The 27185-nt window shown below is 36.4% G+C and overlaps 4 protein-coding genes across 8 annotated transcripts; 1 reads left to right on the forward strand and 3 right to left on the reverse strand.

Annotated features, from left to right (window-relative positions):
* Positions 1–1729: 1729 nt before the first annotated feature.
* Positions 1730–6414, forward strand: LOC114738438 (uncharacterized). The gene is made up of 8 exons (XM_028926494.1): positions 1730–2224; positions 3240–3387; positions 3493–3643; positions 3831–3956; positions 4068–4148; positions 4351–4543; positions 4620–4890; positions 5844–6414. The coding sequence occupies exons 1-8, from the start codon at positions 2018–2020 to the stop codon at positions 6110–6112; spliced, it is 1446 nt and encodes a 481-aa protein (XP_028782327.1). The 5' UTR covers positions 1730–2017; the 3' UTR covers positions 6113–6414.
* A 743-nt stretch (positions 6415–7157) lies between these two features.
* On the reverse strand, positions 7158–14514 carry LOC114738435 (SET and MYND domain-containing protein 4). 4 transcript variants are annotated; one of them, XM_028926488.1, is made up of 17 exons: positions 14342–14514; positions 14097–14231; positions 13247–13333; positions 13080–13151; positions 12490–12688; positions 12025–12143; positions 11195–11584; positions 10946–11080; positions 10391–10525; positions 10056–10211; positions 9587–9799; positions 9254–9414; positions 8919–9033; positions 8667–8747; positions 7849–8114; positions 7704–7769; positions 7158–7543 (listed from the first exon to the last, which is right to left on the reverse strand). In XM_028926488.1, the coding sequence occupies exons 1-15, from the start codon at positions 14468–14470 to the stop codon at positions 7905–7907; spliced, it is 2337 nt and encodes a 778-aa protein (XP_028782321.1). In that variant the 5' UTR covers positions 14471–14514; the 3' UTR covers positions 7158–7543; positions 7704–7769; positions 7849–7904. The 4 variants fall into 4 exon arrangements, with proteins under 4 accessions (XP_028782321.1, XP_028782322.1, XP_028782320.1 ...); XM_028926489.1 differs by having other exon boundaries at positions 7158–7757; XM_028926487.1 differs by having other exon boundaries at positions 7158–7769.
* Positions 14515–15483: 969 nt separating this feature from the next.
* On the reverse strand, positions 15484–20729 carry LOC114738434 (membrane protein of ER body-like protein). The gene is made up of 9 exons (XM_028926486.1): positions 20109–20729; positions 19574–19723; positions 18668–19306; positions 18321–18530; positions 17905–18150; positions 17222–17650; positions 16866–17120; positions 16257–16318; positions 15484–16129 (listed from the first exon to the last, which is right to left on the reverse strand). Exons 1-9 carry the CDS (start codon positions 20683–20685, stop codon positions 15662–15664), a joined length of 3036 nt encoding a protein of 1011 aa, XP_028782319.1. The 5' UTR covers positions 20686–20729; the 3' UTR covers positions 15484–15661.
* Positions 20730–23732: 3003 nt separating this feature from the next.
* Positions 23733–26862, reverse strand: LOC114738437 (zinc finger-containing ubiquitin peptidase 1). 2 transcript variants are annotated; one of them, XM_028926492.1, is made up of 5 exons: positions 26722–26862; positions 26515–26635; positions 24535–25418; positions 24331–24442; positions 23733–23805 (listed from the first exon to the last, which is right to left on the reverse strand). In XM_028926492.1, the coding sequence occupies exons 1-5, from the start codon at positions 26778–26780 to the stop codon at positions 23743–23745; spliced, it is 1239 nt and encodes a 412-aa protein (XP_028782325.1). In that variant the 5' UTR covers positions 26781–26862; the 3' UTR covers positions 23733–23742. The 2 variants fall into 2 exon arrangements, with proteins under 2 accessions (XP_028782325.1, XP_028782326.1); XM_028926493.1 differs by lacking the exon at positions 26722–26862 and having other exon boundaries at positions 25698–26601.
* Positions 26863–27185: the final 323 nt, after the last annotated feature.

The following is a 27185-nucleotide window of genomic DNA, read 5'->3' on the forward strand; positions in this document are numbered from 1 at the left end:
ACGCGTACATCTCCTCCCTCGTCACAAATTTTTTTTTTTCACTAGGCTTACTGAGGTAATTCCAGTCGAAATACTATTATTATTCTAAACTAAAACTGCACGTTGATGTTTGAAGACCTGGACCGGACAGTCCAGTCGAACCGGTCAAAGAGGGGGCCTGCTAGATTTTAATTTTTACCGAGTTAAAATTTAGGACAAGCCAGACCGAATCGAGCCCTATTATTTTGGGCATAAGATCCAGCCCAATTTAAATGAGCGCATGGTATCAAACAGCATCCTTTTTGACCAGTCATGAAAAACCAGATCCATGAATATAAAAAACAGATCCTTTAAGTAGACAGGCCACTGTGAGAAGTACTACCTCCATCCTTAATACCACCTCTGATACCTGATATAACAAGTTTTGTTAAATTAGTTATTTGTAATAAATATGGATTATATTTTCTAAGATACTCTTAGTAATCATGAATGTCAGCTAAAATTACTAGTTGATAAAATATTTAATATGTGCAACTACTATGAGTATTACTCTGAAAAAATAAATAAATATAAGAGATAAAGGAGATTAAGGTCTTCTCTTTAAGATCAAATTGAAAGTCAAGCTAACTCTTATATTAAAGATCAGAGGTAGTATAAGAGCTTATTTGACTTAATTTGGTTATAAATATAAGATGTCAATCTACTTTGTTTCTCGTATTTATCTATTTTTTAAAGTAGTTTTTTGTAGTAATTGCATATATTAAAAATTCTATTAAATAGTAATTTTAACTAACACACATGATATGAGTATTTTTGAAAAGATAACACCTATTTATTACAATAATTAATTTAACTAATTTTGTTAACATCTTCAAATTAGTTAATCAAGTTTTATATTAAGGATGGGAATATGTTAAACATATACACAAATAAGAAAGTATTAAGAATGTTGCGCATAATTAATACTACCTCCGGTCCTTAATATAAGACCCTGTTTGACTTTTATTTTGGTCCTAATTATAAGACTCCAATCCACTTTGTCTCTTATATTTATATATTTTTTTCCAAGATAGTCCCTCTAATAATTGTAGTCCTAGCCAATATAGTTGATTAGCAAGGATATTTTAGGAAAGACATTATCTATTTATTACAAATAACTAACTTAACTTTTTTCCTTAATCTCCTCAAATTAGTCAACTGAGTCTTATAATTAGGACAGGAGGTAGTATTATATTATATTATCAAATTTATGTTAAATTTCGTTATTTATAAATTATAGGCTTGACCAACTTCAAATTTTGTGACCCTTTGGTTGTGATTAATAAATAAAGTAAATATGATTATTGCAAGGAGTATTTAAATTTTTTGCCATCAAATAAATATATAACTTGAAAGATTAGCCGATTTGTTATTTTAGTTATCCTTAATTTATTAATTTTTATTTTTATCTTAAATATAAGATCCCAATTTATGTTGTCTCTCATATTTATATATTTTTTTCAAAATAGTTCTTTTAATAATAATAATTTTAACTAATACATTTAATTAGTAATAATATTTAAAAAATTATTTATTATAAATAACTAATTTAATTTATTTTTTTAACGGATTGAATTGAAGGTATTAATTGAGTAAATACTGAAAGGCGTTATGGAATTTTTTTCAAAGACATTTTGCGATTTGCAACTTGCGAGTGTACCGATTTCGAGACAGATTTTGAGGCGGGATCCAGCTCGAACCGCGAAGGCGCCCCATTGAAACCTCTATTGCGAGTTTGCGACCGTCCTTTAACTGGCGGGGGGGAGTGAAATAGAGATACAGATGGCTATGGTTTCTCTTGCTTCTGAGTGAAAGGCTGATACTTTGAATTTCGGCTTTCGGGAACGAAGGAATTAGGGCTTTTAACAATCGGGACTAGTTGCGTAGCAGATTCAGCTTCCAAAGTTCCACTTCCCGAGATCAATGTATTAGTCGAATTCCCGGTGATGTGTGAATTTGGTATTCAAGTTTGCGGCCGGTTGTTTTGAGAGGGGCTTACATGGAAGGTGGGAGGAGGATTACGGCGAGTCCTCGACCTTGCTGTGGTCGGAGGATAGTCGCGAAAAAGAGGCCACATCGAGGTGGGGGAGTTGACGGGTTTGTCAACAGCGTTAAGAAGCTTCAAAGGCGTGAAATCAGCTCAAAGCGCGATCGCGCGTTCAGTATGAGCGATGCTCAGGAAAGATTTCGCAATATTCGCTTGCAGGTTCCATTCCTAACTTTCTTCTTTGCTATTAAGCATCTTGCTCTTGTCTCACTAGTTTTTCTGCCCAATTCTCCATCTCGATTCATTAATTTTCCCCGTTAATTTTTTAGTCTTGAATTGTTGCAGCATTTGTCTTGGGGAGTTTTGATTGCCTTATTTCTTTTATGCTTCCCCGCTAGGAATTCCCTTAAAAGCTCATGTGCTTGAGCTCCTTTCGTTTTTCACTATTTACTGCTTCTGCACAAATCTTTTCTAGCTGCTGTAATATAGAAAATTGCTGGTCGAGCAGGACTTGAAATTTAGGAAGCACGTCAAATTGACGTTTAGCGTTGGGCTCAATCAAAATGCCTTGGCCTCATAGCCTCATCTTCTCGTTAATTACTTATTTATAAGTTGTGTAAAAGTCGTCCAAGTTATTCAAGAGCCTCGTGTCATTTTTCTCTCCAATGGTGTCTCACTACCGTGTCTATTCATGCTAAACGTGTACTAGGTTCCTGTTGGAGAAACTTGGATACTGGCCTGAAGTTGCTTCCTCGAATTAAGAATTCCTTTGGTGTATCCCTTAATCATATTAGTGTTTGTGGATCTTAAAGATTAACTAGCAGCCTCATGCCTGTGATTGCTTACTTTAGCATAAAAAGAAGCTTGTTATGAATGGGACTCTGGAACCAAATAAGCAGTGCAGCCGATACTGTGATTTCTTAAATGTGAATTTGTTTGAAGTTTTGATTACGTTCTCATTGTGAGGAAACAAGGCAAGATGGGTTGTGAAAATTTGATTTCCTTTATTATTGCATGAGCGTGATCTTTAGAGGATACTTTTCTGCATTTTTGTGCGGTATAATATTTCAAACTCACTTTTTCAGAGCCGTATAATGAGACACGGTTCATTCTGTTTCTTTGGATGTGAATAATACCCTAGTGTCTCTGGTGAGATGTCAGATGTATACTTTAATATGCGTATATATACCTATCTTTTTTACCAATTTGTGATAGATTGATGGATTCTTTATAGGAAGAATATGATACGCACGATCCAAAAGGTCCTTCTTCATTGGCACTCCCTTTTTTGAGAAAAAGGTCAAAAATTATTGAGATTGTTGCAGCACGAGACATTGTTTTTGCTCTTGCACAATCTGGTGTTTGTGCAGCATTTAGTCGAGGTAATAATTGTGTTTATGTGTTTTGTAATATCTGAAGGTGCTGTTCTGTTTGATATATGTCTAAAAGTGGAGATACATATTAAATATATTATTTGTTGGATGCAGAGACCAATCAAAGGATATGCTTCTTGAATGTGAGTCCTGATGAAGTTATCCGAAGTCTGTTTTATAATAAAAACAATGACTCGCTTATCACGGTTTCTGTCTACGCTTCAGACAGTTACAGTTCTTTGAAATGTAGAAGCACAAGGATTGAGTATGTATAAAGCTCTGGTCTTTTTCAATTCCCGTTTCTCCCCCTTCCCAGACAAATACGAAGAAAAACTATAATGCAAAATAACTCAAGATGGACGTAGTGCACTTGGAAACTAAATTAAAAGTGGAGACTAACAATTTCTTGTTTGTTTGCTTGCGAATTGTGCTGATATATTTGTGTTGTCCAGATACATTAGGAGGGGAAAACCAGATGCTGGCTTTGCGCTTTTCGAATCTGAGTCTTTGAAGTGGCCAGGCTTTGTTGAGTTTGACGATGTAAATGGGAAAGTACTGACTTATTCTGCTCAGGATAGGTAATACTATATTTATATGGCATTGATTTTTCAGTTCAATGATATGATTTTCTTTTATAACAAGGGTTATTGATTGGGATACTTGTATTTGTCTGTGTTTTCGCTCTGCAGCATATACAAGGTGTTTGACCTCAAAAACTATACAATGTTGTATTCCATTTCCGATAAAAATGTCCAAGAGATTAAGATCAGGTAATTCTCATTGCATGCATGTGAATTTTAGTTGCACCTGTACACTTCACACCGCATTATCATAGGGCTGGTCTATGGCCATGCTCAAATTTATGAAAAATGTATCACATCCTCTTAGTTCAGGATAACATTGACACCTCCCTCTCTCCCCAGTCTTACTTGATTTTCGCTTTGCTCTTGTTTGATTATTTTTCTTGATCAGTCCGGGGATCATGTTACTGATTTTTGCTAAAGCAAGTAGCCATGTCCCACTTAAAATCCTTTCAATTGAAGATGGTTCTGTTTTGAAATCGTTCAACCATCTCCTTCATCGGAATAAGAAAGTGGATTTCATTGAACAGTTTAATGAAAAGCTTCTTGTCAAGCAAGAAAATGAGAACCTCCAAATTCTGGATGTAAGTATCCTTCTACTTCTACATGAGTTGTATACATTAGTTCTCATCTGGATATCTGAATTTCAATCATCTCCAGGTGCGGACTTTTGAGCTAAAAGAAGTTAGCAGAAGTGAATTTATGACACCATCTGCGTTCATATTTCTATACGAGAACCAATTGTTCTTGACCTTTAGAAATCGCACTGTGGCTGTATGGAATTTCCGTGGACAACATGTAACTTCTTTTGAGGACCATTTACTGTGGCATCCTGACTGCAACACAAATAATATATATATTACCAGTGACCAGGATCTCATTATATCATACTGCAAGGCTGATTCTGACGATCCATTGTCTGAAGGAACCGGTACTTCTCCGTTTTCTTATACATTTTGTTTTCAGACCTTGGTGCTTTTATTTTATTTCCTCTTCCATTTAACGCAACCAAAGTACTCCTGTGCATCGTGCACGGACTATTTGCGTAGGAATATGTTGGGGAGGAATGTCACTGTAGATCATTTAAAAAATAAAAGCAACTGTAGATAAAAGTTACCATGCAGGAAAGAGTTACTGTAGATGAGGGAATATGCTTATATATATTGATGGATGATGGATTACATAAACTGACTTGTGAGGTACGCTGGGTGAGGCAGTTTGTTAGCTTATGCCTCGTTTGGTATCATGGAAGAGATTTTATGGAAGTGGAAGTGGGTTTTAAAACATGTTTGGTAGGATGATGGAAGTGAAATATATTTTTTAATTAAAATATGTATTTATAATATGAAAATACTAAAATGCCCTCCCATAAAAAGAAAATCTCTCCATCCCCAGCTAGCGTTAACCTCCGTCCCCCACCTTCTAGTTCCGTGGCGCTGGAGCTCAGTTCTCATGGTGGGGCTATAGAAGTGGCAGTTCCCGAATTTGATGGAATTGGCACTTCCATGGAAGTTACTTCAAGGATACCAAACACCCAAAGTTTGAGTTCTACTTTCATTTCCACTTCACACCTCCTTAGTTCCATGCTAATGTTTTAGGGGGAGTTTGGGAACCTTTGAAGCACTTAAAGAAAGTATTTTCACATAAGTTGAGACAACACTCTTCTCACATGTTTACTTTTAACACTGTAAAATCACTTTCAAAAAGCTAATTGAAACACCCCTTTGCATTTTGACTTTACAGTATTATTTCAAAGCGGGATAGTGAACGGTAATAATGAAACAACGTTACGGTGTTATAGTAGAGATCCATGAACTATTTTTTTCTTGGAGAGAAATTGTCTTCGAGGTTGTATTTTTAAAATGTTCTGCTTCTTGGATGCAGCCGGATCCATCAATGTTAGCAACATTTTGACTGGCAAGTGTCTGGCTAAAATCAGAGCTAGCAATAGCTTTACCATGGAAAATGAATGTGGTTGTGGCGACAGTTGTGCAGGTAGTGGTTGTAGTTCAAAGAAGCGAAAGCATGTGTCCAGAATTAGGAGCACAGTCGCTGAAGCCTTGGAGGATATTACCGCACTCTTCTATGACGAAGAGCGCAATGAGATCTACACGGGCAACAGACACGGACTGGTTCATGTTTGGTCTAACTGATTTATTATTGACTTTATCCTTGTTTTGTTTTTATCCATGGCCGATTTGGTTGCCCTTTCCTGCTGTGAGAACTTTCAGGAGCTGTAACCAATTGGGGGTTGTTGTATTATTCTTTTTCCTTTCGTAGCTGTGCCTTTTGCCTCCGTTTCGGGTGGGTTGTTATGTAGCTGACGTTAGGTCCGCGCCAAGTGTTGTTGGAGGCTGGTAACTCACCAGACGTTGCTTCTGCTGTAATCTATTGTACATTTTTATGAAGCATCTTAAATGGATTAAAGTAAAATATGAGTACGTTACCGTGTAAATAACTGCTAATTTTTCAATGGTCGCCACATGCTACTCAACTTCTTGAAGTATGTGTATTACAAATCATTAACGGTTTAAACAGTCCATACCCTCAAAATAAATAAAATTGCCAATTAAAAAAAGTGCACGCAATTACTATTTATATAATCAATTTTTTATATGAATAAAGTTTATATGTAAAAATATTATCTTCAATCTTTAATATAAGAGTTAGTTGATTAATTTAAATAGATTAAAAAAATTAAATTTGTTGCTTATAATAAATGTGTTATTTTTTTTGAAATATCTTTATTAATCAAGTGTCATTTGATAAAACATTTAATATATATAATTACTAGAATGACTACTAAAAAAAAAGATGAGATAAAGTATATTAAAATCTTATATTTAAGATTAAATTAAAAGTTAAACAGGTTCTTATATTAATAACCGGAAATAGTACTTATCAATCATGCAATCGATGAATTAGAAGTTTAAAAAAAAAGAAACATAAAATATAAAAAATTATAAACGTAATTATAATAAAATCAGGGAACTCCCCATATATTATACTGAAAAATTATACACAACATTAGTATGATCTATGAATATTTTTTTTATTTCAAATCAAATATTTTATATTAAGCTGAACATTGGTACTGACATTTTAAGAACTCAAATTAACTAGGACGTGTGTATTTTTTCATCCACGATTTACCTTTTAATAAATCTTGCTATTAATAGTTTTTATGTTTTTTTTTAAAAAGAAAATGCAAATCTAATCTATTCTCTTCGATACACAAAATCTACCCATGGCGTGATTTTAAGGACTGATTTTGTTCAATTTAGCTCAAAAGTAGAGTTGGTTTCTGGGATCGATTGGTGAGTTGGAGTTTCGATCGGCAAAGAACTATCCAGAACCATCCTACTCAAGACTGAAGGGGCATGTTTACCCTTGAATTGAATTTAGATAATATCTGGCGAAACCACCATAAACACACAGCAAAGTTGCATCGTAGACTCTACCCCCGCTGAAACTGCTCAAGCTGAAGAATAGCGGCAACCAGAATGGTGCTCTGAATATGACGTCTCCTCTTTCCGAACATTCGCATACGGAATCTTCATATCTTTGATCTGTTTGGTTTCACGCTGGTTTTGGAAGTTCCAACGCGAATCCAAGCATAGGAAGGAAGCACCACACACCAGAAAGGTTCGCAGTTTTATGAAAATAATAGCATATTAAATCAACTTCTCAATGAACCAAGGTAGTGGTTCGTCAAATAGTTATTCTTTTAAATTAGTAACTTACAGGAACAGGTTATTTTGAAGTTATTGCTGCTGAATTCTTTCACTGATGAAGTTGCTGCATACAAATCTGAATTCAAATGCTAACAATTACGATCATGCAATATCAATAGAAACAAAGTGAAAACACTGGCTCAAGATTGTAGTACCTCACAACTTAGCGCTTGCTTTGCCAGAAAAGCTTTCCTCGGGTCCTTTCAGGCCCTCACTCACAAATTCCCAGTCTCTTTCTAAGGTACTGAAGATATGGGAATAACGACTGTGCATGAAGTCCATAATAACGTGAGAAGATACCACATATTCGATTTATGCTTTCCAGCGCGGTTTTATCACCCATGGAAATTTGAATGGAACAAAGCTTCACAAGCTCGAAGGCAATGACAATATCATCCGGATCATATAGCTTTTGCAGAATCTGCCATACGGAAAAGAATCATATCAGGTTTAGTAACAGAAAATTGATTAATTCATCACATAGGTCAAAATTTAATTCAACAACATCTTAACATAGTTTAACATGATGTTGGACACAAGCATGAATTAGATCAAGTTCTTCAACAAGTGACCCAGAAAAATAAGCTTAACAAAAAAACACTACAAAATCAACAGGCTATCTATCTTGCAGGTCCAGTTGAGTTCACCGCTCAGCCAACCTGATTGGATAGCATATAAATAAGCATCCTATGATTAAAAGGAGTCAAAAGATGAGACTCAAGGTCATGTACCAGAACCGTATTCACAGCAAAGAGGAGTTCAAGAGATCATTTACTGAAAACAAATTCAGCTCAAACAAAGCTTGCATATGGGAACTGAATTCCAAATTTCATTATTAATTATTTGAGCTTCAACCAGTGGCAACAGGGATTAGATGCCTGATAAATGCTAGCCGACACAAGATATCACCAAAACAAAAACAAATGACAAAAACAAGTCAACCAGTGAGAGGGTAGACAATAATAAATCTTACCAGCAAAGATGCTTTACAATGGTCCATAGCTAATTCTAATTCTCCCACCATACAAAAGGCCTGAGCAAGGCTGTCCTCTGCCTGCTTGCATTATGTCACATAGAATGAAACGAAGTTTAAAATACCAAATGACAAACACATGACTTTGATCATCTACTCAGCTTATAACCTTCATTTGAGGCACTTTTATCAGTTTATCTAAATTTGATCACTCAAAATAGAGGTTAATACGTCAAATTGAGATAGATGTACCTCTGCAATATGTTTGTTGTAGGAATGCAAATATGACTTCAGAAGATGAAGAGATTTTAATGCATCTGAGATAGTAGGATTCGAAATTTCCTTTGAACTTACTGCATCCTGCAATCTGTCAAATCCAGTATAAAATGGGAAAAAATGCACACATATTTGGAAAATCTATGGACAGTGATCATAGTTATAGCTTTCGGTTTTACTTTGAAATGAGCACATGTAAAATCAACAGCCAGAGCATCAAGCTAAGCTTGAACTTGGGTTTTATTTTATATTTCAGGTGAACAAGGAAAGATGTACACGAGGACTAGGGAGCCAGTGTAAAAGATGCATACCTTTTGATGCATATCCAAGCTTTATCAACTGCAGTGTACAAAGACTCAAAATCACGGTAAGAACCACATCTCAAACAGTACCCAGGCTGAATATGAGCGTAGCCATCATTTTGGTTGAATAAACGGAGACAGATTTTATAAATGTCATCATTCTTGTCAACCTGAAAGGATGGCCAAGGCTAGGGCATCAATGTCTCCCAGGTCCAAACACCCCCCCCCCCAACCCCGAAAACAACATACATATGTAGACCCCGCTTTGGAGAAAATCAGGAGAGTAATTGCTCCTTATTATTCAAGTAGATTAGTAATTACAAGTACAACAAAATGGCTCACTTTGACAGCACCAGGGAAGGACTTAATTTTCTGCCTTTCCCAGTTAACTACTCTGCTGTCCAAGACCGCACCAGAACAACTTGGACTGACACAGTGAAAAGCACCAAAGACAATGTCAGACAGATTGAATTCTGAGCAAGCCCTGCAACGACATTGAAATGAGTACTCATCTTTCAGAAAGGCTTGGCGATCTTTACTATCCCATAACCCAACCTGCAAAAAAAGAACTTCAACAATCTGCATAAAGTACTTGCACTGTAGACCAAGATAGGTTGACAATTGTCACAATACCATGTTTTGTATCCATTTTCTAATTTCCTTCTTACGCCTAACTAATTTTGCTAGGTAGGTATGGTTCAATCCACCAACGTTATTACAAATTCAATCCACATAGACAACATCCAAAGGAATTCAAGCCAAAAGACAGATAATCAAATGAAAGACAGCTTTTAATTTCTAGAATTAGTACCTGCGGACCATAGGATAATTCCAGCTGACACCCAGCTGCTACAACTTCTGTTGTTCGTATACACAAAGCACGTGAAAGGAAATAAGCATGAACATTTGGTTGGCAAGAATGGTTGAACAAGCTGCCACCTTTGTAAATAGCTTTACCCACTCTGACCTGAGAAGTAACAGGCAATAACTCAGAATCACCATGTTCTGATTGTCTCAAAACAAAGTTGACATGTAATTCGGCTATTATCAACATTAAAATCAGTCAGACAAGTAAACTGCAAGCCAAAATGAATGAAAGCAGCAAAAGAAGGGGAAAAACATTGAAGTTCAACTTAGTTTATATACCTGTTCCACATTACTCGTTAAGCATTCACTGGCTAGAGATTCTCGGAACTGATCTTGTAGCCCATGAGCATCTATAGATCTTATACGAACAACAGTCATGCAATTCACTTTGATTTGAGAAAAAATTAAGACAACCTGCATCGACAAAAAAAAAGATGAGGCTTAATACTTTATTATCTTAAATCTTAATGATTCAAACATAAACCAACTTTGTTTAATTCTTTTAACATATTTAACTTATCTGATGATTAAATAAAGAAAATGGTGTTCCCAATTCGAATAAATACCAAACAGAGTAGATTGTAAAACTAATTCCATTATATTTAACCAGGATTTGGAGTTTGGCAAACAGACATTAAACTTCCTGTGAGACTCCATAAATTTGAGAAACATAGCAAATTAGGCCGTAGTCTATGGGTGATTACAAAAATACAATCATGTATAGTAGACATTATCCTCTACAATTGATCACAACAGTGCAAGATACAGCATGATAGTGCCTGTGAGTAATTATGTAGAAAAAGAGAGGATGTGAGACAGGAGTGTCTAGGCAACCTGCGACATAGTGACCCCATCCATGGAAAACCTAGCACCACAAGAGTGTAGCAGACAGTATAGCAATACAATGGCATATATATGTGAATCCAATTTGCTATCAGATGGAAGTTGTACATAGCAATGAAAAAGTTCCTGCACAAGAAAGAAAGGGGCCATAAGCATCCAGGTAGTCATTCAAATACCGTTGACATAATCAGCTGCATTGCAAAAGAAGTATGCATACTACAATGTATTTATAATCTATACCAGGCTCTTCACAAAGTATGCAATATCTTCGTAATCACTCTTCTGGAAAAACTTTGCTAGTACTCGGCCTGCTAAAACAATCTCAGATGGTAAAACTGTAGACCAATGTACGCCTTGGCATTCATGTTTATGCTCAGGAATATCCTCAATCTCATGTTTAGAATCATTTTCTAATATAATTCTAGCAGCATATGTCCCAAGATCACTGGGTAGACCTTTAAGAATGCCATGGTCTTCAGGATTACTCTTGAACACCTGTCCACCAGCTTGTATCTGGCATTGCTGGGAGCAATATAGTGGTATTGAACAAGATCTACAAGGAACGGCATCAGTAGGCAGGTCATTCAAGCAGTAATGGCAATGTGTTTCTCGGCATTGCTTTAATATTATCTGAAAATATAAAAAAATAAAATTTAATTAAAGATAACTTTCCAAGATAACTACATTTGCAGTCCTCAAAGAATACAAATACAGTTGGGGGGGAAAAAAATTCATGCATTGCCCCAAACATTATTGCAGGTTTCCTATTTACTCGCCTTCAGTACATACATGCAGAATTTGGGTCACTTACTAATTGAAATCTGCATTGGGAGTGCAAAAGAACAGAGTGCGTATTCTAGTCTTGTCTTTAACCAAAATTCAAGTGAGACATGGAGCATCCAGTTCTACCAAAGGCAGCTTTTGTGTGCAAGTACGTGTGAGTCTTGATTTCTTCAATATTTATCAGTCCACCATTAAGCAGAACGGAACCAAAAAGATTGCTAAGAAGTTCTAAAAAAAGGCTAAAAATAAATTGATAGTTTGTGATACAATATAAGTTTTCCCCTTACCATGGCATAAGGTTCTTCACGATGAACTAACGAAGCTGGAGATAAGTCACATGGTGAAATCATACCCCGTCCTTTATCAGGCGTGGAGACTAACTGTAGCTTTATTTGAGGCATCTCATCTACCAAGAAGGATTTACATCAGTTTTAGTTATTCAAAAAGATAAAATGATCCAATGGATAAGTTCACTATCATATTTAAAGATTGCCGATAGTCCAGAAATACATTTGAGTAGAGCCCACCTGATGTAAAACAACAGTAGGGACAAATAAAAGTACATTGTCTAAACATAAATAATGAGACCTCAGGGTAATATAGAAACTGAAACAGGTATGATGATAAATTAACAGCGAACTCTGTCACTTGACATACAATAATGTTGAAATCATGAAAGAACCGAACTCAGCAAAATTCTGACTAACTAGCTGATTACTAGAGTCAGCAACTTAACAAGAAAAACTTCTTACCTACTGTATCCAAGCCATTCCTCTCATTCTGAACTACTGAACTTGTCCCCTCGCATTCGTGTAATATACTGTTAAGTTCACTTTCTATTTGTTTCTTCCCACTCAATGATGATTCCATGCTCTTAGCCACATTTAGATCACAGATTGCATCTTCATAATTTCCCGATGAAACATTCGCCTTACCCCTCCTGTACCATGCCTGAGGCAGAGTTAAGCGATTATTAAAAATAAGCAGAACCTAGCGTTGGGATTTGTAGCTATATACAACAGCCACCTGCAACAAACATTACAGCACAAATTCCTAATACTTTACTAGCAACAGAGACTCTTCAGGATGGGGAACAAAAAGCTGTCCACATGTTGCTAACTTCAGAGCATCAAACTCACCATATGGGCACTCCCATCAGCAAAAAGCAAGGAAAAGAAGTTTGGAATACCTTTTAACTAATCCTATAAGTAATTAAATCTAAAACATTTATTGCCTGCGCAGTTCAGAATATATGCAAGAGTTCCACCACCTTCCTTAACAGTATATATCTAAATTAAGTAGCAGGCGCATAGTTTTAAGTTCATATAATTGTGATATCTACCTTTGCATAGCTTGGACATATCTGAAGAGCTCGAGCGCAGTCTCGCAAACACTCACTTAAAAGATTCAATTTCTGCAGGAAATATGTTCGGTAGCAATATCAAGGTCAATATTTAAATCAATTCTGTGGGCGTAGGTTTACATGACTCACATAAGAATCAACCTTACATGCAACGCAGTAGCTCGATTAATATATAATACAGCAACCAAATTCTTCTCCAGGTCAAAAGCCTCCAAAGGAGCCATACGCAATGCCTGTACCTCATTTCTAAAAGTATGAGAGTAAGTAGGAAACAGAGAAATACATCTATATTGTTGTGATCACATGTTCAAAGTCCATGCCAACTTACCTAGTAATGGTGAGTTTTATTATTATCTATTCTTTATTAAATATAGAAGTTAAAAGTTACCCCATTCACAAGTCATGAATAATATAACTCATCTTAAACCCTATGCATTAGTTGTATTGATTCAAAAATGAAACGAAATTAGAAAATGAAACCCTAAAATGCAAAATTTTAATTGAATGGATAATTTGCTTTGTTATATTTATGGTTTGCATATGTCTCAATTAGGAGAAAATAGTTTATAGGAGCAAAGTATCCTTTCCTTTAGCTTTATAATCTCTTCATAAGCAAGGAATATGAAAACCTTGCCAACCTATCCTCCTTTAATTACAACCAATGAGAGTAGATAGATGAACATCAGAAGCCTCCACTCCCATGGCATTTCAATTCCAGTCGCAAATGCCACTCGTTCAAGTCCAACGCCACTGCTCTATGCTACCAAGCATGGGATGTATAAGATAATAACTAAAATCACGAACTCTTAGGCTGCTTCCGTTTTCATGATCTAGAATAAAATAAATTTTTCTCAGCTCACTTTCAGCACTACTATTGCAGCTCATTCTTTCCTAAGAGGCATAACATGTAGAGTAATTCCTATTCTCATCATACCAGAATCTGAATCCATATCTATTAACAGACAGCAAATTTGAAAGAGAAGTAGAGGAAAGAACCTTCGTATAGCAATTCAAAGCCTTTATATAATCTCCCCTCAAGAAGTAATGGTTGCCAAGCTGCTTGGACTCCGAAGCAGCGGCCTCACTCTTGCCACATAAAGCATTTTTTGGGTCTGCTAAGTCACTCACCATCTAACAACATTTTGAAATCGATTCTCGTTCAATTACTTGAATGAAAATTCAATATCCATCAACTGAAAGCATAAAATGCATAGTTGAGAGAGGTTTAGCACGCAGCTTACTTGGTGAAAGGGCTCAAAATGAAGAAAAAAATGATGAAGAGAAGAACATGTGGTCGGAAGATCATCTGCAGTGCTCTCTCCAATCATTCGTTTCAGGCTCTCCGGGATTGCAGCTTTCAGAGTCTCCATCTCTTTCAATGCTTCAACTCGACTTGAGGGGGTACTGTACTTTTCCCAACACCACTAGACGAAGAATAACGGAGCACGGTGCTTGATATCTCACTGCCTGTGCGCATGAAACGTCATGTCGTTTTTCACCAACGGAATACTCCTACGTCCGCCTTGCGCGCGCATAGGACAAGTTTTCTCGTTTCAGTATCTCCAATCTAATAAATATACTAGTATTAAAACTAGAATGGATTGCTGGAATTAGAATCTCCAAACAGAAGTTCTGTGAAAGCTCATATTATTATTTATATTTATATTTTCAATTTAAATTTTTTTAAAAGATTATTGGTGTTCAAATGTGAGGGGAGTTATTCTAGATTAACGTTAAACACACTCACAAGTTACAACTACACCTGAAAGTAATATATAAGCTCTTGAATTAACTATATTTTGCTAAATAGTATTTAAATTTTCGTATTCTCTTAAACGAAAAAAAATAAATGATGACCCAACAAAAATATAAAGATATTAACGGATCATAAAACATTAATCACTGAGTTTTCATACGAACTTTTTCAAATTCGATTTTGCCAAAATAACGTCATTTCTCAAGGCTTGCAGAATAATGCAAAAATAAGATTAGATTTCAAAAATAACACTGAACGTAGGAAATTGATATTTAAACAAGTATATGTCAATATTTGGGTCTAGTGGCACAAAATCTTCTCTCTTTACGAGAGAGGTTACCAATTTAAACTCGTGCTTTTATATGTACTTGGGCGTGTGCTTGGGTATATTTGTGTGTTGAACTGTCAAGATAAAAATAAAAGTTTAGTCCGTGGTTGTATAAGTTAATCTATTAATTGATCTTAACTTCGGCTAAAAAAATTAAATCAAATTATAAATTACATTTAGAAGAAAGAATTGCTTTACTTATTATTTGTTATTATTTTAAATTATTTCAATATTTAAATACTACATAATAGATAGATAGATAGATAGATAAAGTAAATGACATTTCGGGCTTTCTAATTAAAAAAGCAAGAAATTTTATTGACTTTTCTTCTCGAGAATTTGTAGACGTTCAGATGAATCTTAGAAGACATGAATGAAAAGGTTGAATTGAACTTTCAGGGAGTCTCCTGCGGAACATCCACATGTAACTCCAAAACAAAAAAAGGAAGCTCCTTTAGCAGATTCTCTCTTGCATCATCAGTAAGATCTCCAGGCTGCATCCATTGTCCCCTGGCCTAAAAGGGGCATGGTAATGACAAAACCAGACTCTGAGTTACTCAACTTCTCTAAGAGGTCCCTGATTAGGCCACCAACTATAAAAGACAACCCTGAGGCAGCAAGTGACATAGTGACGTAGTAGAATAGGGTCTTGGAATAGGATTTGGGTGGTCTTCTGGTGTAAACCTTCCCGATAGCAAGGAGAATGATGCATAGAAGAGAAGTTGATGCTACTGCTGCAAGCTTAAATTCAGTCTGGTAGTTCTTACGAATCAAAATTCCATATATAAAAATAGGAATGGACCCAAATATCAGGAATGATAAAATAGCAAAAACTGCATGAAGTATAAAGTTATCCCGGCGTCCTAGTAGTTCTTGATATCGGTCTTCTTGGGTGTTTGTTTGCTGTAGATCCTCTCCAGATTTATCATTTTTTAATTCAAGAAGCTGAAGAAAGAAGAGACGATTCGGATGAATTTTATATGGAAGGAAATAGTCAAAAGTGAAAGTGACAAGAATTTGAACGCATGAGAATGAGATTGAGGAGTGCAAGGAATGAATGAAGCTCACTCACATTATGGCCAATGACAAATAATCCACCAATCAGATTTGCCAATCCCAATGCTATGATGTTTACTGCAACACAGGACCACAGAATGAACACGTGTTATCAACTAAAGTATCAAGTTTTCAACATGAAATTGCAGCATATATAGTTTAAGATGGTAACTCAAGCACTCGAGCTTCAGCTAATTCTACCTTGAAAACCAAATATGCTTAAATGAGTTAAATCTTCTTTACACATGGTATGATTACGTTTTACCATATACTAGTGGATAGGTTCCTGATAAAATAATATCATTCATGCCCGATTATACTCACATTTAATCAAGTAGTACCAGTTAGCCATATGGAAGAAAAAGGAAAAAATCTCATAACTGATGTGATGACTTATGTATGTAGTAATGGATGTGCTCCAACAACTACTTGTTTAACCTCAAACATATCACACGAATCTCTGTTCATCCATCATTAGATACTTGACCGCATCCTATTATATCCCTCAGATTGAGATCTATAGAGTACAATGTACCCAGAGAGAAAATTAAATCCATGTCTCCACAAATACCGGAATTATATCCTAAGAGCCCGGTCCAAAGAAAAGTGAGAAAAAAACACTTACATGGGGCAGCACCAGAACCAACTGCAGATGACAAAATTCCCAGACTTGTGATTGATTCGATTAAACCTCCATAGACAATACTTTTAAGTATTTCCCATCCACGAGTTTCACCAATTTCAGCTCTTGATTGTTTATCAACATAAGCTTGAGTAGGCGTGTCTCTCAAAATAACACCATTAATTGGATCAGTATCTCCTATCTGAGAGGCACTCGATTCAATTTTGTCCTCCTCAACATCAACTATTACATCACCCCCTGCATATTGATTATTTTTTATATTACTTCACAATAAACAAACCCACAAAACTCTTGGAAGAACATAAACTGAAAGAAGGTAAATTCTGCCTTCCACATACCTGTATTGTCACCACTGACTGCAGCTTTTGTTTCGCCTTCAGTATTCTTCGCCACCTCCTTTTTCAGTATAAAGTCCTCCCCAGACGAAATTTTAGCATTTACTCCAGAACTTAGCATGCCAGTAGCTGCATCATCTGCAACCTGTGCTTGCATTATCAATGAGGAATAACCATTCTGAAAATTTTCAGGTGTCTTGTTTATGTCCTTCAGTAACTTCTCAGGCACTCTAGAACCTACATTTGACTGAACCAGAAAATCAGGTGCCTCCTCACCAGGTTTCAGTGTGGCATCTTCTGCAGGTTCTCCAGAATTTGCAAGTGCCTCGCTGGTAGTTGCAATTGCTGAAAGACCCCTCTCTTGGTTGGGTTTTATATCGCCGGAAAAGTTTTCTGAGGGCAAATTTGGTACAATATTTGCTTCGGAGTGATCTGCTGAAGTGAGCAACAATGTCTTATTTATGAAATGCAGCTAGAAGATAATGAATTCAAAAACTTTGCGCTATGTACAATTAACAGGTGCGTGCAGGTTTCATATATAATAGTTTAATTTACAATCAAGAGAAAATGATCAATGTTTTGCAATTTAATAACACATTTAACGCCACACAAAAAAAGAGTTTGTCCAATAAAATCAAACATAAAGAACAAAATCAAGGAACTGTTATCGTTAATCCAAAGCAGACCTGTCTTCTTTATATCTGCTGAACCATTCTTTTCCTCCCCCATATTGGTCACCAGATTTCCATTCAGTCGTCCATGCCCAGGCTTAACATCAGGCACAGCTCTTCTTCCATTATAAATAGAACTTGTACCAGTAACAGCGCTGTCTAGATGACCATTTTCAGGGGAGTTTATTGCTCTGGAAGCAATTGATGATGAATGCTTCTGTTCAGCAGGACCAGCTTTAGAATTTTTAGAGGAAACTTCACCTAAAATATCATGTCAAGAAAACAAAGAACATTAATTAGGAGCGGAAAGCTGTATTACTCAGTTCACATATGTAGGCTTAATCGCTCATCAAGAAGGGAAACTAAGAAAACTTTAATCAAAGAAGAAAACCATAAAAGAGTGTAAAAGATTATTGAGAACAGTATCGTGCCTTGGTCATTGGACGTTTTCCCTTTATTTGAAGTAAATAGAGAGAAGAACCAGTTTCTACTAGAATCTGCAACACTTGAAGAGTTTTGCACTTGTGATATGGTTATATTTGAAGAACCCTTCACGTCGGATGCAGGTATAGTTGAAGTTATTTGTGAAGTTTCATGCTCACGAGCACCGATGGAATTCGAGAACAGATTGAAACAATTTCCTGCCAAAAAATGGGATTTAAGCACATAAGCATTACAGATCAATCAACATATGTTGTGAGAAAAACCTTCCGCTTCCGGGGGAGGGGGAGTAAGTCATGCACAAATGTTAGAAGGATAGCCTTCAATTTCCACAAACCTCTAGGAATAAAAATGCTGAAGCATTCTAGGCATCTAAATACTTCTTGTTCTTGCACAGGATCGTTATCAAGATGTGGCTGCTGCTCTAAATGACCAGCATCAGAAGTTGAATTTGCACGATCACCTTGGTTTGTTTCATCTGCTGAACTATCCACCCTCTCAGAGCTAACTAGAGTGTCCAACTTATCACGCTTTGATTTGTCGTCCAAGTTGCGAATGCTCCTTTTTCTTTTTCTGAGAATAATCCTCTTGGTGATGCAAGAATTGCAATTAGGACAGAACAAATCATGTGTCTCTTGTTTCGCCAATACAGCCTCAACATCAAGTTCCTTCAGTTGTTGGTCAATTTCTTCTATCAATTCTGGGTCTGCTTTTGTACTAGTTTCACCATCATCACCCTTAGCATCAGTAGTTTTTATTTCAGACGAATCGTGCAAAGGCGATGATTTTGAATTAAAAGGGCCTTTGTCCTCCGTAGTTTTCATATCCCGATTGTTGACTCCATTGCATGCACTGCTTTGAATGCTTGGATTTGCCAGTTCTGTATGGAATTCTCCTACACCATTATATGTGGGAAGAGCAGACCTTGCACCATCTCCATTTTGAACCTCATGAGATGCATTATTGGCTTCACTGCCTGCAAGAATGTCATAGATTTCCATCACAATATTGAATTGCCATGAGATAGTTTATGTGAAAAAAATAGAATCGTGCAGCTTAAGATGTCTGAATGGAATTTAAATTCGCCACATTTAACTGTTATGGTTGATCCAGCCGGGTTTCATGATAAAAGTGACTCCAAGATATGACAAAATTGATACCGAGAATTTACTTTATAGAGAGGCTAAGCAGCATGGGGGATAAAACTGCTATGTGTGTTTTGGGAATCTTGACGTTAACTGACCTTTAGTTTCACAAACAAAACATGGTCCATGTTGGATCATGGTTTTGAAATTCATCAGCAAGTCAGAGTTTTGCTTAAGATCCCAAATGGGCATAGTCCATGGACTGTCAAATTGCTTGGTCCAGGTGCAGTGGTGACATTTCCATTTTCCTTCATAAATAAACAAGTAAGGACTACATGTCTACTGATTAGACATCAATAAATTAAAACAATTTTGAGGGCTGGAATGGCAACGTAAATTAAATCACTCGTATGATACCTAAATAAATAGACTAATTTCAACAGTAAGACTAAATCCATTGCTTCATAAAGACTAAATATGACCAGTGCTCATCGCAGTCGACACATAGAACTTAGAAAGACACTACAAAAAACCTGTAGGACCGGTGACTCCCACATATAAATGAATTGAACTGATTAAGAAGGCCTAAGATTACCGTATATTCTATCATCTTCAAGAAATTGATGAGTTCTGACAATAAAATAGGATGCTGTAGAAGGAAAAGAAACACTAGAGATACTGAGTGCAATATACCGTCTTGCTTGTCAAAGTAAACGCTATTCTCATACTCAGATGCAGCAGCATTATTAGTAATTATAGACTCTCCGTTAGATGATGCTCCTGAAAATTCTGCTACAAGCCCAAGTCCAACTGCTGCGTTATCAGCTTTTTCCTCGTGACAATGATTGTTATCATCTCTAATCTCACCCATCTCCGCAACCTGTTCGTCTTTCTGGATAAGAAGTTCCTCCGGCTCAAGATCGACTGAGGAAACGTTATCAGCATGCCTGGTACCTCCATTGGGAGTGTGAGAAGAAGAAGATGATAGTGTCACAGTGGAAACAACGTTGTCCTGAAGTTGCTTCCGGGCCTGCCTTCCTTCCAAGGCAACCTCCTCCTGAACTTGTTCTTCTTCTTGCTCGATAATAGCCCATTGAAGGCGCTCATTTGCATGCTTCTGCTCCATGGATTGAGGTTTGGTGGGAGACAGAGGAGGATACATCATATACGCACAGAAGTCGATGCTCTCTGTCACTGACGTGGAAAGGACGGGAATAGAGACAACGCCCACCTCCAATGAGGAACCTCTGGGCCAATGAAATCTGTACATGCACAGAAACTTGCTCTGCGAAGCACATGCCCCCACTGTGACGTTTGTTGGCAATCATTTATTGTGGCCATGACAAACTATTTATAACAGAAAAAATTGATTTCTATTAAAATTTGAGAGGTGTGGTGTAGATGTGACTTTAAAATATTATTTCATTTTTCATCTGACATTTAATTATGAATTATATATACACATTTTTTTCATTGCAATAATAATGTGATAACGTATGCCACAACAAATAATTCATGTATTCTTTGGAAGGTAATGTGAAAATTAAAATTCTTACATACCGGTGACAGCGAAATAATAATGCAGGTATAAATGTGCAGTGACTAGATTCTGTGAACCTAACGTGGAAAAATTAGTAAAAAAATTTTGTTTGAAATTTTAATTGGTCAAAAGGACCTGACTAGTGCAAGTGTAAGTATGGTTTGTAAGTGTAACATATCATTCGCTGTGTGCAATTACACACAACGAATGATATGTTACATATAGAGGATGATATATTACACTCATGGATCATACTTGTACTTATATAATTTTATATCTTTTTGGCCAATTAAAATTTCAAATAGCCCTTTTTTTACCAATTTTTCCATCTAACATTTTACCCAAGTCAATTAGCATAAATGTTGGTGGCAAAGAAAAATCTTTAAAAAAAAAAAGTCAGCAAAAGCTTATAAAGGTCGGAGTTATTGCTATGTTTTTGGGTAACAACAAACAAGGCATTAACATTTTGATCAGTTTTCCTTAAAGTTACAAATTACCCTTAGCAGCTTCTTTCGGAATTATTATTACTATTACTTTCAATAAAAGAATCCTGTTTCACTATACATGTATCCAAATAAAATTATATGAATTATTTTATTTACAAAGAGAAGAATATGATTTTGTGTTATTATCAGATTAGTCATTATTGGTTTTTTCAAAAAATTTAAAGTATAATTTTATTAAAAGTGATAATGAAAAAATATATTTTCAAATTCTGGGATTGATAAATGAGTTGAAGTGAGTACACGACCACGCGCCCATCCTGATTCCCAATTTCCCATGCGGTGCTCCTTCTCCCTGCTTTAACGGCTCCTCGAGAAAAAATACCTAAAGAAAGAACGGACAGAGTATTTAATGATCAAGAATACCGCATCCTCGCCGTTCGATGGAGATCTCTTCCCGCTGCCGAGTTCCGACAACTCAGTTGAGGTATTTCAATCCAGTCTGCCTCTTTGACCAAATGATATCTTCTCGAAACTACTCCGGTTTTTTAACATATCCTGAAGTCAAGATCTGCGCAGCTAAAAAAAAAAGTTTATAATACTCTGATCCTATTTATAAGATAGAGAGAATATTTTTTTATCCTATTTATAAGTTATTTTATTAAATTTTTATCATGAATGTACTATATTATCTTTTATTTATTATAATGTAGATAGTTATCTTTTTTAAATGTGTATATATTAAATATGGGTAAAATTAAAAGTTGTTATATTTTAATGAAGAATTAACGTAGTTTAAAATTTTTCTTAATTTATGTGAAATATGTTAAAATTGCTGAGTATGTGATTTGGCACGCACCTTGAAATCTAAGCTCACCTGCGCTCATATCGTTTTTATTGTCGCTATATATCTATATATCTATATATTTTATTCCCTAATATCATAAAGACGGAATATTTGACACGGTACGCCAGTAGTTAAAAATTTAGCTTGCATTGTCGTAATAACTACACCTTATTTTTTTAACAACCTGTCATGATTCATGAGCAGCTGACAAAACATACTTTATATGCACAGATCTGGAAATTTCATTTTTAATGTTTAGTTGAATGGCCCGTGCCAGTCGCATCATGACCTCGCATCACAACGTGGAATGTTTACTTCTGATTAATATATTTTAATACTTGCCCACATAGCTGTCAATAGCAATACACATAAATCCAACGGAAAAGATATAATAATATCAAATTATCCCTAATAATTGATACGATGGAGTGATTTCTAAACCATACGGGCAAATAAATCTCATTAGTTCTCTCATTTCTTGTACGGCACCATTTTATCATTAATGTGACGGAATGATTCAAACCCAATTTGAAAGAGAAGGAACGAGAGGAGAATTCCAATTCCTCTACCAAACTCGGTATTGCACTATTTGATCACCTCTTTCCTTCCCATTGTATTGAATTCACTTAAACCAAACATGCCAAGAAAGCGTTAACCAATAATAGCACCTTTTTTTTTTTGGGGGGGGGGGGGTTTTAATGCCTTATGCAATACCATTGACATGCTAACACAACGGACTCCCGTAATTGAAGTGGTTAGAATTTTTTTCGTTTTTTTTTTTCTTTTTTGGCCCAGGGTAGTCACCGCATATCATAACAACTTGAAAACTATAGTATTGTAAAATCACTTTGTTGGCAGCTGTCGAGAATTGAATTTCGATCAAAGGTTGGCTTGGAAAGCTTGCATAATAAATTCTATCAAGGCTGAATTCAGACAGGAAAAATGCAGGGAAGAAAGTGACATGTATCGGATCGTGGGAGGCCTCTCTCCCTTTGCTGTGGAACATTGAACATGTTGTAGCTTACGTTCTTTTACTAAGATTTACAATACAGGTAAAGCAAAGGTTTTCATTCCTGCAAAAGACAGGGGAATATAATCCGAGATGACTAAGAACATAAATAGCATAGGCAGAATATTGCTGCAATAGCAATGGATTGTCGGGAAGTGCACCCCCGGAGGCATTGAGAAAAGCATGTTTAGGTGAATTTGTAAATTACATATCAAATGGATATTTAACTGTTGTCGGTGAGAAAGGCTGCCACATTTTAGGAGGACAAAACCCAAAAATAGCCATCGCTAGAACCTTGACAAAGAAGCTTGCAATCTTACAGCCATCTAAAACAAGAAATAGCTATCAGACAATCTTGAGATCCCATTCAATCCACAATTCCAATCGACATAGGCACACTTAATACAGATCATCAAGCCTAATAATTTGATTCTGTAAGAATAAGCATATAACTTTGCAAGAGAAGACAGACCTGATATTGTGGCTTCTTAGCGTGTGAATCCCTCTTTTAATGTATCTCTGCTGAGCGATTTTTCCAGAGCAGCAGTTTTCTACGATGACAAGTTACAACATTAGAAATAATACGTCATCATATGCAACAAGCTTTTGCCAGAATATTTTTCTGTGCGTGCAGATTGGAAAAAACAAAATAAAACAAAACAAAACAAAACTGAGACAGAGCATCAAACCTACTTCCATTCTATCTACTGAAAAGAAAAACCAAAGAAAAAGACAAATAATAATATTTAAAAAAAAAAAACTATACTGCTCATATAGCATGCTTTCTAAACCAACATTCTTTCTTCTTAGAACCAGGAAAGACTGCTATCTATTAAAGTTTCAAGTACTTGTAAAATTCAAGTTTATTCATCCAGAAAGTTGTCTCAAGTATAGCGGGACCTTTACTTGCAGGCCAATATCAAATCAGTCCAATGCTCTTAACGGAACAAAGCTATATGCAAAGATACTTCATATTTGTATGAATCATGATCTGCAAACACATAAAGACGTCTAAAAGTCAAACTAAACAATAAATATTAACGAGCAACAACCAAAGACCGGAAGAAAAAAATTACATGAGAAGGATCAAAAATGAGGAGACTATGTTGCAGAGTTCCAGTCCGTTCACGTTTAACTTGAATCCCAACTATAGTCCTTGAATGTCCGTCATGTTGAAAGTACAAAGGCCTGTCCAAGAAAACCTCTCAACAATTAAGAAACTATAAGAAACAAAATCGCCTAAGTGGTCAGAATTTGTATCAATTTGCACCCAAACTTACGATTTCTCACTGACAACAACACGCTGGTGGCCAAATTGGATAGAACAATTATTAGAAAAGTAATTCCACACGAAGTCAATGACAACATGATGGCCTTTACATTTGTTTGCATTATCATCACATGCTTTGTCCATAGTGTCATCAAGCTGGATGACAGAAGAATTCAACTTTTCATTCTCACTAGACTTTGCTTGGGAAGCATCACGAGACAGATATCTATCCATGGGTCCATAAGCATGAAATGCTTTCCTTTTACTTCCACTACAAATTTTCATTTGCATGGCCCCTAGACTCGAACCTGGGACAGATAGATAAAGTGATTCAGATTCCTTTGGACCAAAATCCACTAGTCTTGCCCGAAGCCCAAAATAACGCAATAGGGAAGCACATTCAGTGGTCCCTATCCATTTTTTTGAACCATAAATAACATGATTGAATTGATCAGAGCCAGCTGTATCAAAACCACTTTCCCAAGCAATCTCAAGCCATCTTTGGAGTGATGAGATATCAGGAACAAATCCAGAACCACCAAACAAAACTTCTCTAGCTTCTGGCCTTTGGGCCATCAAGTGAGAGCTAAGCATTTGAACATTTCGCCAACCACAACCCCATCCAACATCCTCTGACTCAATGCTTTGGAAATGATCAACATAACCTGCTAAAATGGCTTTTGAGTCTCCTGGTTCAGACTCTAAACAATTTCTTAATAAGGCCATCAAACCCCCTCCAACTTCGTGAAATGTACTTCTCATCTGTAAATCAATCAAGCAAAATTTTTTTTCGTCCATTTTACACATTCCAACATCTCTAGTCGCACCACCACACATAGAATTTTTGTCTCCAGAAACTGTTTTGAACTGTGAGCCACTGACTGAATGTTCAACCTGAAGAGTATCATTATAATTATCACTACACATGACAATATACAGACTTTATAGCTCTTTTCTTTGTCCGCTTAAGACACAGGCAAATTGCAATGCATGCAGAAAACAGAGAAAATCATTGGAGTTGGAGTCTAATTCATGAATTGGAATATAGCATAAACTGCACATGTTGTTCAGCAGAAATATTGATACACGTCAAAGGGGTGAGCCAACTAACTCACTCCCCATAGTTAGTTGGATGACCCCTCTGGCATCAGTAGAAAAAGATGGACCATTTACCTTTAAAGCATCTTCTGGAACGAAATGAGGTTAATTCATATCAGCAAATTGTCTTCATAAGTTTTGGGGTTTGAATGGTCAGATTGTGTATCAGAAATAGGAACAGAAATTATCAGTGGATGTGCTCCCACGTGTGCATGAAGATCATTCCTTCGCTTTGACCACCCCTATTTCCACCCTACTGCCTAGCCTAAGATTTCTTAACATCATCAGCTGCTTAAGCTCAATGGCATACTTGTTGGGGCCAATAGGATATCAAGAGAAGACTTAGCCCCTTTCACGCTATTAGGAATGGAGGACACTTCGGAATGAGTCCAACATACCGAAAAAGTTCTCTCTCTCTTCTCCTGGAAAGGATTGGAATGTGATGTTCACAATTTTGTCCGTGCTTACTTAGCCTGTCAGCGTTTTAAACCAGAGAATGTGGCTTCTCCAGGTTTTTCTTCCGACTACTTCCAATCCCCAATATATATGCATATGGTCTAAACTCAATGGATCCTACAGGTGGGATACCCAAGTCTTACTCTAAGACCACTATTCTGATTGTGGTTTATTGTTTAGGCAAGGCAGCTCATTTCCTCGCTTGGAGCACCCCTACAATGCTGCAGATATTGCTCAGGATGACAAAGTGGTCAAGCTTCAAAGGTCTCCTAGGTTTATTGTTACTGATAGGGACACCGTTTTTTCGTGTAAGTTGTTTCGCCTATACGGAGTTAAGATGCAACACTCTTCTACTTGCCATTCACAGAAAGATGGCCAAAAAGAGGTTTTGTGCATGGTGAAAACGAAAAAAAGGCTCTTGTGCTGGTGGAAGTACCGGAACAAATGGAGGTGGTGAGTTAGGAGAAAGCGCAAATTGCTGGGCCAACTCAAAATCCATAGCCAGTTGCTGCTCCTGGTGGCGACCATCATCATCCTGGAAGTGGCTGTCCGCGTGCCTGCATTTGCATCAATGTTCAATCGTTTCTGACATCGATTTCATGTGAAAGATGAATACTAAAGATTGAAAAAGAAGAAAGGATACCATTCGAGTTCCGACGACAAAACTGACAAGCCACAGAATGGGCAAGTCGAAGAATTCATTTTGCCTTTAATTTTGTTAGATATCAGGATCAGGAAGGATATAGACGAGCAGGCGAAAAAGAAAACATGCTTCAAACATGGGTTTTTGGTCGCCAACTTATCAGTATCCGGCGATCGTTAAACAAGTATACGTATTCGAAAATAGTACCGGGAGGAATATACGGTCCTTTTTTTTTTTTTTTTGGTTTTAGTCAACGACCACTTCCCCCCGAAAAGAATCCAGCGTGTTAGACCCGGTTCCCATCTCAAAGTTAGCGTACAGCCCACAGAGCAAATACACGAATCTAAGATATTTATGGACTGTACCAAAGAACCTATTTCTGGACCCAACGCCAGGCCCGCAGGCTAATACTACTAATATTATCACATGAGCTCGACTTAATTACTACTTCCGGTCCTAGTTAT

Source organism: Neltuma alba, unplaced genomic scaffold (genome assembly GCF_004799145.2).
Source record: "Neltuma alba isolate B1F8T4 unplaced genomic scaffold, ASM479914v2 tig00013591_pilon, whole genome shotgun sequence".
NCBI classification, from domain to species: domain Eukaryota; kingdom Viridiplantae; phylum Streptophyta; class Magnoliopsida; order Fabales; family Fabaceae; genus Neltuma; species Neltuma alba.